At 38.7% G+C, this 16,965-nt stretch overlaps 1 protein-coding gene and 1 pseudogene across 2 annotated transcripts; both read left to right on the plus strand.

Annotated features, from left to right (window-relative positions):
• Window positions 1-7,757: 7,757 nt before the first annotated feature.
• Window positions 7,758-8,088, plus strand: GCK72_005949 (uncharacterized protein; the record flags this gene model as incomplete). Its single annotated transcript, XM_053725402.1, has 2 exons — window positions 7,758-7,858; window positions 7,905-8,088. 2 exons carry the CDS (start codon window positions 7,758-7,760, stop codon window positions 8,086-8,088), a joined length of 285 nt encoding a protein of 94 aa, XP_053589596.1.
• Window positions 8,089-8,275: 187 nt separating this feature from the next.
• GCK72_005950 lies at window positions 8,276-10,898 on the plus strand (annotated as a pseudogene). Its single transcript has 7 exons — window positions 8,276-8,285; window positions 8,914-8,985; window positions 9,034-9,196; window positions 9,292-9,423; window positions 10,428-10,471; window positions 10,518-10,662; window positions 10,706-10,898. Coding segments are annotated over exons 1-7 (759 nt in total).
• The last annotated feature ends 6,067 nt before the right edge of the window (window positions 10,899-16,965 follow it).

Below are 16,965 nucleotides of genomic sequence, written 5' to 3' on the forward strand. Positions count from 1 at the left end.
TTTAGATCGCGAACACGTTCTTCAGCTTGCTGTGGGGAATATTCAGACATAGGAATCTGTGATGTCCACTTTTGGAATTCATCAAATGTTTCTACAAAATCTGTTGGATACGATCGGAAAACCTGAAAAAAACGTTGTTTTGAAATACTGACAAAATATATTTCAGTAATGACAAACTTCTTCATAAATTTGCGCGTTACTCTTTGCTGTTGATTGCCAAACGTCTACATAAAAACTGTCTGCGACTGGATCATCGCACGATACAGCATACGGGAACTTCGCTTTACGACGAGAATCCGGGAGAAGGCCGAGGTGTTCCTGAAAAAGACAACTCCAATCGTATGGGGTTCCTTCATATCTACCGTACCCTCATGCACTGCATTCGGAGACTTTTTGCAAATCTTCCTGCCTCAAACGGCTTGCCATCCATTACTGATCGTTCTTTAACTACATCGGTATACACACAGCAAACTTCGGAATCACGGTTTCCGCACTGAAAGTTTTATAATGTGAGTTTTGACTCATTTATTCCTAGGAATTTCAGCATCATTCCTCAGATTTAAGCGAAAGTGTTTGCATACATTGAGTGCAAAAATGTCACATGAATCACCATTTTCCTTATTTTTGATGATAAGACCAACATTGATGGGCGGGCAAGAGTCTTTATTTATCGTTTAGAGTGTAGAGGCGGGTAGAAAGATGACTGGGCCAAATAAAAGCACGACGAGAGGAAGTGAGTTGAAATAGTTTTTCGAATTTTGAAACTTTTGAACTCATACTTATTCTGATTTCGGACTATTAAAAAAATGGCTGCCGACGCTGATGCTATCATTGAAGTTATTCTGTGCATCTTCTTACCGGTAAGTACATTTTTATACGAATAAATTCTCACATACGCTATTTGAGAGCAGTTAATTTTTATTTCGTCAAAGTTAATGTGAGAATTTCAGCCCCTTGCCATCTGGTGGCACACAAAAGAATGTGATATTCATGTTCTTATCGATATTATTCTCTGCCTCCTCTTCTGGATTCCAGCAATTATCTACGCAGTCTACATTTGCTTCTTGAGAAAGTAACTCATCGCTCCTAATAATCTTTTTTTCTCACCTGTGACCTGTCATTAATATTTGCTGATCCAATAATAACTGTTTCATCGTCCACAATTAACAGCTTACAGTGAATGTAGACCAGTTCAGATACCTGAAAAGTACAAATTATTGAAAAGAAGAGAAAGAGAGAAATAAAGCCACGATTTTATGATATGCAAGACCGCGAAAGTGTATTTGTTTGTTCGATCATGGCTGTGTAAATATGTTTCGAAAAAACTAGGAAGTGATAACAGGGAAACAGAAATGTCTACTTCGGAACTATACATTTTGAGTAGGAATTGCCTGCATATTGCAGAAAATTTGGAGACTTACTAATTTTTGTCCTAAGCGATCATAGGTTCGGAGGGAACCAACATGGATATACTTGAATGGATCGGGCATGACAGCTTTCAGCCTTTGAATCAAAGAATTCGGTCCCTGGCTCAATGACCGATATGTCCAGTGAAGAACAGCTTGAAGAGATGATCCACCAGGTGCACCTACATCTCCTTCGAATCCAGGTAGAAGCGGAATCATGATGTAGACCCGGAAGTTCTCTTTCTCTCTGAAAGAATCTTGCATATTGTGGTTACTTCGCATTTTTAAACATACTTGTAAGCTCGAACGATTCTATTGTAAATCACTTTGCAAATCTCATTCGTCACATCATTTGAATCAATCATTGAGACGAAAAATTGATTCTCAATGTAGAGATAGTGCTGAAACCGAAGTAAATCATGAGAAACACTACTCAATGAACTCACTTTTGAGTTGGCAATCAACGAAAGATAAGCCATTTGAATAGAATCTTCGGTTTGGTTTATTAATCCAGACCAATTTGAAAGTGAACGAAGTACTTGGACATTGACCATTTCAGATGCATTCGCGGTCTTGAAGACACGTGGAACTCTAACGTTCTCGTAACTTTTCGGAAGCAAATAAGGATAGTTATTGTCATCCTGAACGAATTCATCTTTATTAGCTTTAAAAATATTTTAATAATACCTTTAATTTCTCTGTTTTAGTTGCATTCCACCGCTGAATAAAATGACGGGCAACATCACGAGCGGGGGCTCCAAATGTGACTGAGTGGATATCATGCCATGGCATTCGGGGAGTTGTACCACGATCAATAAAATCTAAAAGCCTATGTTATTTTAAACTCCGAATTTTCCAGCTCACCATGGAATGGCATATCAACTTCTACAAAATCTTTCGCTATGTAGTTCACATAATCTTTTCCGTACCACAGTTTAACACCACCATCTATCTGATCATCTCCGTCTCCTTTCTCATCCATTTCTCTCAGTCTTAGCCAGTCCAGCTCGTAACCCATCGTTGCTTCATCACTTTCAAGCATTTGTTTCCACTTTCTTTTTGCTCTGTTACTTTTCCAATTACCAACAGCTCGTGTAATTCTTGAATCTTTCTTGGCTTTCCGTCGGTTTGGTGGAGTCTGTGCTCGATGCTTCTCTTTCTGAACTGCACCACTTTCAACGTATTCCTTATATTTTTCGGCTGCCTGAGCAAAATCCATTCCACTTTTTGCACATTTCTCCATCATCGAAGGTGCTGGACCAGCTTTATCGAGAATCTCAAGTGGAACGTGTTTCCGTTGTCTATCCAATGATGTAACTGCACGACGAAGATCTTTTTTATTCTTTTCTTTTTCCAATGTATTATCCTTGACTACTTTAACAGTAGTTGTTGTAGTCGTTGTCTTCGTAACCATTCCACCTGATGAAGACGTGGATTCAACAACAGTCGTTTTCGTTTCTTTCCAATTCTTTTGTGGATCAGCAGGACTTGAGTGACGAACAGCTTCGTCAACTGGAAATTTATTAAGAGTACGAACAACCACTCTTCCTGTTTCTTTATCGGTGAATACAGTTTCCTCAATAATTTTCTTAACTTCTGGATCTTCTGATACATCTTCATCATCAACTTCTGTTTCTTGAGTTCTTTCAGTTACTTCTTGAGGTTCTTCAACTTCGTCAACTTCCTCAACTGCCACGTGTTTCACTGATCCATTCCTTTCTCCTTTTTCGTTTCTTGGTGTTACTTTCTCATGTTCTTCGAGACCCAACGGGGAAAGAGTTAACGGCGCAGTCATTAAACTTCTTAATCCACTAGCCATATTGGTACTGACTTGATGAGCGCCAGAATATTGAACCGATCCTAGATCAGTAAGAACGTGCCGATGATCATCCCATCTTCCGAAACATAGATCAACTCCACCAACGAACGAAATAAGTTGATCAATGACAAGAATTTTCTCGTGATGAGCCCAGAAAAACGTTCCAGTTGATGGATAGTGATCAGGATGTCTCATAACTTTAATATTCTCGTGAAGTCCTTGAAGAGTTCGTTTCGTGTATATGCTGTTCAAACCAAGAGCCATTTCCATTTCTTTGTAAAGTAATATAAAAATCTTCACTCCCTGTTCAGCCTTTCTCTTCAAAATCTCATCAAGACGCCAGTAATTTCCTTCGAGAGCTGGACGTTTCATGTAGATTTCTGGACTAAGCCACCAATCAGTAATGTAGATTTCTTCTCTGGCCAACTCCATCATATCAGCTGCATATTCCATGTATGTCTTTGCATCGACAAACCATTTGGCATGACAATTATCTCGAACTGGAAATGATGAACTGAAGCGATGAGGTTGCAACCATATGTTTCCAATTCCTCCCATTGCTTGTTCAATTATAGATTTCCATGTGGCGGTGTCTTGAAGCCGTCGGCATTTCAGATGTAGCTCGCTGCAATTTATTTGCATGAAAATTATAAATTTTCAAAACATGACTAACTGTTGTGTGTTCGTAATGATCAATCCGGTTGGGATTCCTTCAGTTTCTTTTCCACCGGCAGCAACTTTGAAGTCACGATCCATCAGCAGTACCATACGAATTTGTTCACTTCGGTGATCCATATAGGCGACGAACGAGTCCCGAACCATCAACCATCTGAAATAAATTTAATTATTTTTGGTTCAGAAGAAAAACATTAAAACACCTTTTGCTCCATGGTAGAAGATATCGTACGCAACATTGTTTCCATCCAAGGAATACTCTTGAACCTCCTGGCCTCTTCTTCACAAATCCTTCTGTGTGTTTTCCACCGAGTTCATTTACAAATGAATACCTGGATACTTCAAGAAACTCAGCCGTTTCGTGATGATTTCTATTAATCGGAATGTGAAGAACCATTTGAAGCCAATTTTCCAGTAATTCCTTTCGATGTTCAAGATTGGTTACCATTGAGTCAGGCATCATAGGGAAACGTGGCAGTGTATGTCGATCCTTTTTTCGTTGTTGTCTCCGCTGTCGTTTCGGAGTTCCTTCAGAATTTGCTGTGGCATCCGCTTCTTCCGCAAGAATTCCAGATTGTACTGCTTGCTGCATATGAACTTCCTTTTTCTGTTCTTCTTCGACTTCTCCTGGTGATTCAACAGAGGCCAGTGGAGCTGAACTATATTTTGTTTCTTCAATTCCATCAGAGTCACGTTTCAAAACTTCTAACTGAAAAAAATCCAAGTTCATCAATGAACGAATTTAGATCACTGTACTTTTGGATGTTTTTTCCTTTTTGAACTTTGATTCGAATAAGGGCAATCGGGTTTGTGATCTGGAATAATATCGATCCCCATGTGTTCCAAATAATTATCGAATCGTTCTTGTGTTCTGAAAACATTGATAAAGTAGGGGGATCCTTACTTAAATTACTCAAGGCAGTAAAAAAACAAGCTTATCACAAACAAATGAACGAGCACAACAGCCTTGAGAAACTTACTCATCCTGAACTTTTCCTCGGAATCTGAATGGGGGTTAGTGAGTTTTAGTTAGCAGGGGTGAAATTGCAAAAAAGCTACAAACTTATTATGAAGGTTTGACTTAAAACAAAAAGAAAGCAGGACCCGAAAATTTTTAGGTGATCATAAATGCTAGAAATACCTTTTTATAGGAGCCATAAACTGTTCACGAGCTCGATGAGCCATTAAACGATTGTTAAGAAGTGTGAAATCTTTGTAATTTCGTACAACACTCCATCGAAATTGGCCATGCTCCAGTTCAATTGTATATCTGAAAGCCCATCAAATATATATCAAATGGATAAATATAACTTACAGAAGTGTATTGATGAAATGAATACCACGATCTGTGTTTCTTTCTACTTTTACAATTTTTGCGTTGACGGGAACTCCAGGGATCCAATACCCACGTCGACGTGCTTGTTGTTGGGTGTCGTATATTGACATGTACGGTATTATGCCTATGGAAAGAACTTAAATTATTTCTAAATAGAAGATGAAACCTTTTCGACCAGGAGTTCCTGGAAGAGATTGTTGAAGAGCTGCTGCAACACAATCACAATATTGAATCTCATCATCATCAGAACTATCACTTCCATCATCATAATCCAATGATTGAGGAGATGATATCTGAAATTTCAAGCTGATTAATTCATAGGAACACAGACTGATTTCTGATTTTGTTTACAATAATTTGGTAAACTTTCTCACCTCGTCAATATGAACAGTTTTGCTATCACGTCGAACATTTAAATTGCTTGGAGGACTTTCAGCTCTTCCTTCATGATCTCGAAACCGAATAACAGCTTTCTTCTGTTTTTCAGATGCTTGTGTAGCCGGAAGAAGACCTGGTATTCCACGGTCATGCATCACAGATGAGTTGACTGAAAATATATATTGGAAATTGAGAATTTGTTGACTTGGGAGTGTGAAGAAAAGTGCAAGTTTTATGAATTGAAGGAAAAAGTGATTTTTGATTTAGTAATGTTTTCTCCACTTTTTTGTGAACGTTTGAATCCGTGAAGAAAATTAATGCAAACTAACCAGAATTGTTTTCCGTCGTATCTTTCGGTTCCAAATGCCCGCTAGACGTCGTCCGAGGTCGTCTGGACTCTTCATCTTCGCTTTCCATACTTCTGATCCAGATGATTCAGAAGTCGTTGGTCCGCGGGTTTACCACTGAAAAAAAGAAAGCACTCTTTAAACTTAATATATTTTGGTTTCGTAATCTTTACAAGTGTGAAAACGAGAAAACGCGATGAATCATTGAACAAACTGTCAGAGATACGAGAGAGGAAACAAAAAAGAAACATATAAGTTGGTTTTTAAATAGGAAAATGGTAATGACGAAGAAAAATATATGCTATGAGAAAAATCAAGAGGAGTGAATCATCAAATATAGAAAAAGTTCACATTTCTCGATCGTCATGCTTGGTTTTGGAAATGATATTTCTGCAGGTCTGACAAGAAAGTTTATTGAGTAAAGATGATGAGAGGAAGCTGAATTATTTTTCTGAGAGCTCTGAACATAAAATCTGGGGAATCCTTTAATGACTAAAAATTTGTTGTGCGTGACTGTGAAAACTCCAGAGCAGGTCTAGAACTTTTTTCAGAGGCTTCTGTCGGGAAAAATTGAGATTTTAACTTAGCGAATTTTTGTACAATTTCAGAATTATTTATCAACAAGTTTCTATCAATAAAGAACGAAAAAGGAGCAAAAATCGTACATAAAACGTGAGAAGTTCCCACGCGGAAGCAACTAATCGCGGCGTCGGGGTCATTCGCGCACTCTTCTCTGCGTCTCCTATCTTTGTTGTCTCATGCATTTTTATTCTATTTCTCTAATTTCTCTCTCCAGCGCCCAGTCTTTTCATACTCTCAAGGGCTTGTTTACATGAGCTGGAACCAATGTAAAACCACATTATATTGATTGTTTTCTGTTTGTAAACACAGGTTTATTATTCAGAAAAACTGAAAATTTAATGAAGGGTTTCACTTTAAAAATTGAGAAATGGGCCGGGCGTTTGAAGAGTGTAGTGGAGAAAACAACAAAATGGAACAGAATGAAGAATGTGTGTTAGGCGTATGAATGATACTGGGTGATAAGAAAACAAAGGAAATATCGTAGACTGCCAACTAAAAAAAATAGGAAATAAATAAAGTTCTTCAGGTGAGTTCAGTTCGTACTGCTCAAGGAGGAATCGTATCTTGAATATCCCGAGAAAAATACAGATTGGATACCGATGAAAATTTACTTGAATTTCGAAAAGGAAACTATCCACTCATATAAATCAGAGTACAGACACTTTATCATTCATCATGTTCTTGGTTTGGGTGGCATCAAGGCGGGATAAAAACAAGATGTTATCCAGATTTGAATATGGTTACTTTGATGCCTATTCTCATTTTGTCTGCCTATGATGTTCCTTCTGTACATTACTCTCTATCTTTTGTTTTTGAACTTTTTAAGTTCTTGTATTCCCACTCAAAATGTTGAGCGTAAGTCTCTCTTGAGTTCATAGGTCTGAATAAAAAATAGGCGTATACGCTAAAGTCTTTTAAAGACAATCAAAACGATTTTGAAATATCACTTCTACGATGTTGTAGATGTGTCGACTTCTATTCTACTAGCCACTTCTCCTCATTCTTTGTCACCTTCAGTAGTCACTTCATCTACAGCAATAACTACAACTACAACTACAACTACAACAACGACAACGACCTCAACAACTACAACAGCTACGGTCACAACTGCCTACCGTAAAAATTAAATCGAAGTTGCAAGCTGTATCTTTATTTCATTTACAGCATGTTCTGGATGTGCAGAAATCTATAACAGTGCATGTCAGGGCTATAACATGCCAAGTTCTTCAAATTATTGCCTGACTCCAGAAGAAGTTCCTATTACATATACATTGGGTCCAGTTTCAGATCTTGGACTACCAGCAGATACTTGCTCGTAAGAAAACATTTTAGTGAATGAAATTGGAAAACATCAATTTTAGAACACGGCTATCTTGTCCATCTGGAACAGCTGCGAGAGTGAATGCTGTTGGTATTGGTTATATAAATGGAAACGGAGATGGTTCACCAACATTAGTTTATTGTTCTGAATCTGATGGTAATTGGTATGCAGATGTTGATGGTCACGTGGATCCAGTTATGGATATTGCATGCCAATATCCATAAATAGATAAGAATACTGATTGTTCATTACATTGTATCACGGTTTTGCTCTCATTTGCTTTTTTTGTTTTCATGAAGATAAACGTTCTCAAATAATTATATTGGACACTCTCCAAAATGATCAGACACACAGACTAAACAGCATTTTCTGTATCTGATCATTGATAAAGATGCTAGTTTCCGCTGAATAATGTCTGGAGGTTCGGGCTGCCAACGAAACAAAACACTCGATATCATTCTGTATGAGGAACTGGAATAGGTTGCGTAATAGAATGAGAACATAAAGGTGATATTCAACCTTATATGTAGATAGTTTAGTCTGGTCTAGAACTAAATGTTTCGTCCTCATATTTTTCTATATTATTTTTTGATTCAGGTTTTAAATGGATGTATTCCAACACAGAATATTGAAAGTAAGTTACTGAACATGTTTAAATAGTGACATTGTTTTACAGTAACTTGTCTCAATCCGAGATAAGGTTTAAACAACGAATATAATGCACTATACCCTAGATATTTTCAAGCTACAATTTAATTAATTTATTTCATCGAAGGCTGAGAACCACTGACACGTGAAAATGAATTGGTTTTAGGAGTTACATGAAAGAGATGGGTAATAAATAGGGAAAGAAAGTACAAGCAAAAGTTATCTTTGTCAAACGAGCAAGATATTGTTAATTTCCTTTATTTCGTATTCTCAAAAAAATTTCGAGGCTCTGTTCACCTTTCCAAGTCATTTCTCCCAAATAACCCCTTCAAATTCCTGACCTCCAGTGACATTTACTGTATATTTAAATAGTTAAATAAAATATCAATATCAAATTCCAGCAACTTCTACAACAACAACAATTACAACTACCACTACAACTACCACTACAACAACTACTGTAGCTCCTTTCCGTTTGTTTCATTTCTGAGAGATTGTGTAATTTCAAAAACCAATTGCAGCATGTAGCGTGTGCTCAAAAGTGTACGATACAGGATGTCAAGGAATGGGAGTTCCCAGTGCAACTAATTGGTGTATAAAAGAAGCAGATGTTCCTGTCACATACACTTTAGAAGATGCTGGATATTCAACTGATTACACAACAATAACTGAAGTTTCATGCGTGTAAGTCTAAAGTGATTCATCAAAAGAATACATAAAATTGACACTTGATTCTCGAACTAATTCTTTTTATCACTCCCAAAGTCTCATGATTCCAGATCTACGCTCGCTTGCCCATCCGGATCCGTATCTTTCTTTTTATATGAAGGAATTGATTTGCTTGGCAATGCAGGAGGAGTTGATCCAACTACAGCTTATTGTGAAGAAGCAGGTTCATATTCAGGAACTTGGTACGTGGATATTGATGCTCATCAATACGAATTTACGGAAATGGCTTGTAGAAACTATGAATAATTGTTGCAATTAATCAATTAATAATAAATTGGTTTCTTTAGAACGTGAAAAATCACTGATATTTCCAATCAAAACTGTTCACAAAATGTCTAAAAAACAGAATGTTTTGTCAAAAATAAATTCTAGAAGTGATGTGTAATACTATTGAATGTTTCTGCTACATAAATACAATAAGAGATCCAGATGTTTCTTTGTTGACCCAGAAACTATTTTATGGTTTTTAATGGAAGGATCAAAAGCACACAGACTTAATCAAGATCAAAACATTTGCAGGAAGTAAAAAAAGAGAAATTATTGCAGCTATTGAAATTTTAACCTACAGACAACTTTTGATTCATTGAAAGTGGCTGAATAACCATCTCTTTTGGATAACCTTTCTTTTTAGAACACTAAAAAATGTCCACATTTTCCCATCCTCATAAATTATCTCACTGAAACAAACACGGATTGAAACACACACTTTCTGATTCTTCGTGATACCAAAACATGTATTTTTGTGATAAGAACGTCCTATTTTATCATATCAGACTGTACTTAAAACCGGATATATCAGCGGATATAGTCTATTACGTAATGCTCAATCTATTGGAAACTTGTAGTCGACATTTTTTGATCCGAAACAAATAACATTTAAAAAATCTTAACAAATTTATGAGATACAATTTTAGAAAATACGGAAAACTAAATTACCTATTCGATACAGTTTTACGCGATCAAAATTTTGTCGAGATCTTCCTGTTCTGCTGAACAAAGGATCCGAATAAATTGACAAATTGTGTTATGAACATTAAGTCGTCATCAAGATACATACGAAACAGGATAACGTTTCTCGCCTAACATCACCGAGAATACGAAAAAGGTGATGTATTGTTTCTGAAGACTATTGTCCTCTTGCTATGTATTCTATCTTCCTGGTTTTTTCACTTTCATTAATTTTAAGAGGAAGTTACTCGTGTATTCCAACTCAAAATGTGGATCCTTTCCGTGAGTTTATCTAGTGCCGTCTCTGAATTTATTTAATATTTTTAAGCATGCAAAACGTGTTCAAAAGTCTACGACTCATCCTGCCAAGGTGGTGGAACATATGGTGGATGTGAGACTGCTGATGTAGTTGGAGTCAGCTACACTTTGGGTCCTGTAGCAGGGGTTGACGGCACTGACGCTGACACTTGCTGGTAAAATTAGTTGTTTTCTCCCGTAATAGCTGGCTCTTTTCAGGACAAGTCTCTCGTGTCCATCTGATACTTTACGAACATATGCTTTGTCTAGTGGAGGCTACTCTGGTGGAAATGGATACGGTGGTGAGACGATTTCTTACTGTAGAGAATCTGGATTTGCGGCAGGAGTTTGGGCTATATGGCAATCAGATACACGAGTAGATATATCCAGTATGAGTTGCCAGTATTCATAGCCTAACATTTAAGGAATGTTAATGGAGGACAGAAGTCATATTTTTTATTGCAGATTCCGATACTTCAGAAAATTTTTAGAAACTTTTATTATTGACACATATTCTAAAAATCGCTCTAAACGCCACATTTTCGTTGTCCTGGCAAAATTTTTGCTCAATCCATCGCTTCCGCACTTTTTCCAACAAATTTCCATAGTTTTTTCTATTTTCTCGCAATATAACTTTTTTAACACGAAAAATTGTATTAAATTTTAGGATATGCGCCAATAAAGAAAGTTCATTCGAATTTTCTGAAGTGTCGATATCTGCAATAGAAAATATGACTTCAGTCTTCTTTAATTGTTTAATTTCAAAATAAAAATATCTCATTCTGATAATTACTTTGGACGAAATAAGTTGCAGCCTTCTAACTCGTTGTTGTTAATAAAAGTTCAACTACTTTCCGGAACAAAAAATAATTGTGGTACGGAATACAATCTCTCTTTTTGAAGAAAAAAGAGGGTAAAGTTGGAAAAAAAACTATAGAAAAAGAAGAAACAAAGTTGATTCATCTTTGCAACAAACAAGAGAGAAATGAGAGGTTTGACACCACAATACTCTTTTTTTCCGTGGTTTGAAAAAAAGAAAATAAAAAGAAAAAGTAGGGAGAAGAGGATCGATAAGTTGGAGAAGAGCAACCAGCTTTTTTAATTGTTTACAGCGGAACATATGAAGCGAAACGTACTCAATTTGAGGCAAAAGTTAGGTTTTTCTGTCTCTTTTGTCCACTTTTTTACATCTGCACTCGACGAAACAAAATAGAAAAAGCGTGTGAAACGTAATGTTTGCACACATAATGACTCACCGAGTTTCTTTTTTTTTTTTGGGGTTGAAACTTTTGACGTTGTCTCCTCTGATTCTAGTAATACAAAGCACAAGAAAAGAGAACTGGAGAACTGGAGACAAAAAAAAACAAAAGAAAACCTGTGGTTATGGGTAGAGACCGCAACATTTTTTTCAAACTCGATTTTCCATAAAAATTTTCATCCTGGCCTGTTCTTCAGGTAAATGGAAGTACATTCCAAATTTTTTTCCGAAAATATTCACACTCTCCGAAGTTACAGGACCTTTTAGTCAGCCATGGTTTCTACTGAATTCTCTTGTGGAATTCTTTCGTTTTCCTGACCACGCAAAAAATATTTTCTATTTTCACGTTCAGTCAGTTAAATTTTTGCAAAATTTGGGAAAGTTCGAACCAGAAACCGTTTGATTATCACAGGTGAACCGCTGGGGAACACATATGGAACCGCGCGGTGGCGTATATGCGGCTAAAAAGAATGAGGGTTGGGCCTTATTTGTGTCCATATGGATCCCCGCGCGGTCGGCCGAGAACGTGGAGCGGATATGGAACGTATATGGATAGCATAATCAGCATTAATTCTACCAATCGCATTTGGTTGATTATTGTGTATGAAACACTAGAAAGGCCTAATTCATTGTTGTGATTGGTATGTAGTGTTATCATGTTGTTTCACTTTTTCTTTTTTCCAACTTGTTCACTTCCCATTTCTCGGACTTGTATATTTTCTCCTTTTTTCTCGAAGTTCTTTCCCTTTTTAAACAGATAATGGCAATACTTCAAAAAAAAAGAATTGAAAATCACACACGATTTCCTACAAAAATCTTATGTTAGCTTGGTGGTTATAACACAATAATTGATTCTCAAGCTTTTCTTTGAGCTCTGAAAGAAAATAATACCCGTCGATGAAATTCGAAGTCCGGTATTTTGACTTTACTTCGGTAAGACAAATACTTACCTTCTTACCTTTAAATCCACCTGAAAAAAATATAATTTCTTATCATACCGAAGTGAAGCGGAACATCAGACCCAAACTTCTCAACAAAAACTTAAAATTCTAGTTTCTTGAGAAAATAACAATTTTTGTATTAAAAAATAAGTTTCCGCAAGTTTGAATAGATTTATTTTTATTTTTGAAGTTTGCCATTATCTGTTTTGTGCAAAAAGAATGAAAAAAATAGGTGAAAAACTTCGAGAAACGGAGAAAATGGGCCCGGACTTATAGAAAAAAATGCCGCGTCGATTTACGGTAAACAACACGCCCACGTGTAATTCCGGAGTGTCGTTGCGGCGGCCGGCCGCCACCCTCAAATATGGACCATATATGGAACGTATATGGATGCTATATGGGTGCACGCGCTGCCAGTACACAGAAAAGACGACCACACATATGCGGCACACGCGCGATCCACTTTTCATTTAGGGACACACATAGGATCCTATTCTGGCACTTTCACATATAGGATTCCCAGCGGTTCACCTGTGTAGATTCTGATTCCGTCGAGAAACGATGCGAGTCTGACTTGCATTAACCTGAACTTTCGGAAAAACTACTTTTCTTTTTGAGCCTGTTATCTTCCGACACCGAAAAAACCAGATTTTACGAGTCAACGGCTTTCCAAATTTTGTCCCCAGGACCTGAAGAGATTTCCGAAAACAATATGTCAGAAAATATATAGGTAATCACTGTAAATTTTTTCATGTGACGCCTCGAAGTTCAGCTGGCTCCCAAAAAAATTCTACAACACGAAAATTGAATTTTCTTTTAAAACCTATTAGAGTACGTCAAGAACTACTAGAAACAGTAAAAAAACGATGCGAGTCTGACCTACATCGATCTCAACGTGACATTTTTCTGTTCGAAGCAAAAGTTTTTTCACTTTTCTGAGAAAACTAAAAATTTGGGTGAAACGAAAGTGTGTTCATTGAATTCTACGTACTCGATTACATAGGGTAAAAAAGTTTTCATTCTGTTTTAGCGTTCTGGGCTCTCAGGGCAGACCGTCAAACATTCTGATAATCTCCCCATAACGTCCCAAGAGAAGAAAATTAATAACTCCGCCCACGTTCATTGCGGTCCCTAGTTATGGGGTAAACATGGTTACCATCGTTACGTTAAACATATAATTTTCGTAGTGTGTAGCCTTTCGAAAATTCAGTTATTTTGGTATTCATTTAGTTTAGAAAACAACAACTTGGAATACTAGAGTTGACTACTCATTCATTAATCCCTAACTGAAGAAAGACTTTTAATTAATGTAAGGTATTCGGTCAATACCTTAAGCCTGCTCGGCTTTCTAGCTAAAACCCCATTTTATCACCAAACTCTGACATTGTAAAAGTCTGTATTTTCAGGTCGAAACTGCTCGCTTTCGCTCACAGTCTCTCCCACACAATTCCTAGACCTGCAATCGTCACCGTCGCTGTCGTCACGCCTGCCGTCTCTTCAACGCCGACACTCTCTCGTCGACGCGCCACAACGACACTCCGCATCCCGCTCTACAGGCTCGGCGCCACTAATTGTCACCCATTAACCCCGCCCCTTTTCGCCCCTATATAAGCCGACGTTTCTCAGAAACTAGGCAGTTCTTACGGGGTCCGTACCCTTTTACCGTTTTCCCTCTGTTGCCCGCTTTCACCCCTTTTCATGTAACATTAAGAGCGCTAATAAATTAGTAGATTAAATATAAATGTGTCTTTACGTTGTTACTGGTAGCAGCATCGTTGGTTTTTCTTTCTTTTAAGATTTACTTTAAGACCCACCCACGCTTCCCACCCTTATTTTCTCTACTCTTTTATTGATTTTTGCCTTTGGCGCGGGACCATAACCCGTTTTTCTCGTTCTTTTGTTACCCCTCACCGCATTCTTTCTTATCCTAAACAGGGCCCGTTTATTTTAAGTTAGTGCGCTAGGTTAAGTGTTAGTTTTTAGGTTTCCCGGGGGGAAAGCGGCGTAAGTCTGCGCCCTCCATTCTTTCCATGTTAGCATATGCGAAGGTCGCAAGACCGACGCGCTTCCATCGGAGTGGAGGTTTATTCGCTTGTTCACCGTAACTTTATACTTCCGGCTCCGGCCATCCGTCTCGTTCCAGACAATCGGAGAACTCCAATGGTGATACGTCAACAAGTGTCTATTGGTGGAAGTACAACAAGTGTGCGACGCCGTTCGTTTGCCGAAGTCGTCAATGGTGCCTCTCGTCCACAGTTCCGTGCATTCAGTGGTGACGCGAAGAGGACTGGAGATCCAATGCAATTCAAAGCAACGAAATCCGTGACAAGCGAAGATATACCAATTCGAGAAGAAGGAAGTGCAGTGATTGTACCAATTCGAGAAGAAGGAAGTGCAGTGATTGTGCCGATTCGGGAAGAATCGATCGCTTTGGTCTCATCGATTCGAGAAGAATCGAGCGTCTTGGTATCAACGATTCGCGAAGAATCTGACGTCTTGGTTCGTGAAGGATCAGACAATTGGCATTCACCGATTCGTGAGGAATCGTGTGAAATGGATCCCTGGCATCGTGATGAGTCAAGAGGATTGGATACACCGTACAGTATCAACTCCGAGGTTCGTTCCAGTGTTTCCTCTGGAATCGAAAATCAGGTATGCCCTTTTGGCACGGCCACAATATGCGAAGGTAGCAATACCGACGCGGTGGCTAGTGACAACTTTAAGGGATGTTACGAAAACATTTTAACCGAGCTTTGCTCAAATTCTGAAACACACCCACGTGTTATGACAATTTCGTTGGTCGATGATGCAGTCATCGTGTCAAAGCAAGAAGCAGAAAGTGATCGTGTCACGTCTTCTGGAAACGAAGACAAAAAGCAATGTTTGCATATGCAATCAACCCCACACGTTATGGTGATCTCGCTTGAGGATGATGTCAGGTTGTCTCGCTACAGTGGATCAGACAACGAGGACCTGGCTGAATTCGTTCGTTCTTTCGAGGACAAGTTTGCGATAACTGGCAAGGACGATAATGTCAAAGGGAAGTTTTTCCTGGCTTATCTGAAGGAAGATGCTCGTGACACCGTGCAAGAAGTCCTGACAACGACAAAAACGCTACGTTTGATCAACTAGTGGAGTCACTGAAGAAACGTTTTACAAACCCAGCTCTCAAAGATCGTTTCAAACAACAGTTGCGCTCGCGGACTAAACGAGCTGGTGAAACTGTGGAAGAATTCCACCGAGGTGTGACACGTCTGGTTAAGCGGATTCACAACTCTACGTCATCAGCAGTAGCAAAAGACGCGATCCTGGATCAGTTCCTTTACGGTCTCGATGATAACATCATGAAGATGCACGTGAAGCTTTCGAAACCGAAGACTCCACATGATGCATTAGAAACAGCGCTGAGCGTGGAAGGCGTAGTGACGATTCCGAAACACACGGATGTTCTTTCAAATCCGAGAGTGCTGGCTGCAACAGCTGAAAAAGTCCCAAGTAGAGACAACAGTCTGCGACAAAGTGACGACGTTCGGAGAAGTAGCGTTAGTTCTCAACAATGCTACTACTGTCAAGAAGGAGGACACTACGCATGGCAATGTCCGGAGAAGGCTAGAAGACATCATCAGCCTGGATCGTCTCGTGCACAAGTTGGATGCATACATGTCAACGCAAAACAACGACTAGAGCGTCTGACAGACCAGGAACACGAAGGCAACTTCAGAAACGAATGCTACACCCTTCAGTGTCGGAAAGGAAATGCTCAAAAAGCTGAACCAAGCTGCAACGCTGAGTACGAGGATTTCGGAGCTTCCGCGAACACCATCTCTGCAAGTATTCCCATAGAAGCAAACGACTACGCTTGTTTGGCGCTAGTTGACACAGGAGCAACCATCACACTCACCAGTGGAGTAATGTGCTCAAGGTTAGGTTTTCCTGAACCGGAACCACCTATCAAGAAAACCGTGATTGGTTTTGGCAATGCTAGTGTAAAGATTGCTGGTTCAAGAGTGATCACCTTCACGATCGGATCGTACAGAATCAACCACCGAGTTCACATCACTGCAGAACCGTTGGGAGACTACGATTTCCTTCTTGGAATCGATCTTCTCTCTCGTCTTCCGAATATCGGTTTTGATTTAAGAGAAGCTAAAATGTCCATCGGAAAAGATGTTCTACCGTTAGGAGAGAGAACAAAATGCCAAGAATGTCAGCGTCGTTCGCTGGAGAACAAGACATTGAAGGTCCAGAAGTCGTCATGGAGTGAGGAAGCTCACGAAGGA

The sequence above is a fragment of the Caenorhabditis remanei genome, chromosome II, assembly GCF_010183535.1.
Source record: "Caenorhabditis remanei strain PX506 chromosome II, whole genome shotgun sequence".
Lineage (NCBI taxonomy): Eukaryota > Metazoa > Nematoda > Chromadorea > Rhabditida > Rhabditidae > Caenorhabditis > Caenorhabditis remanei.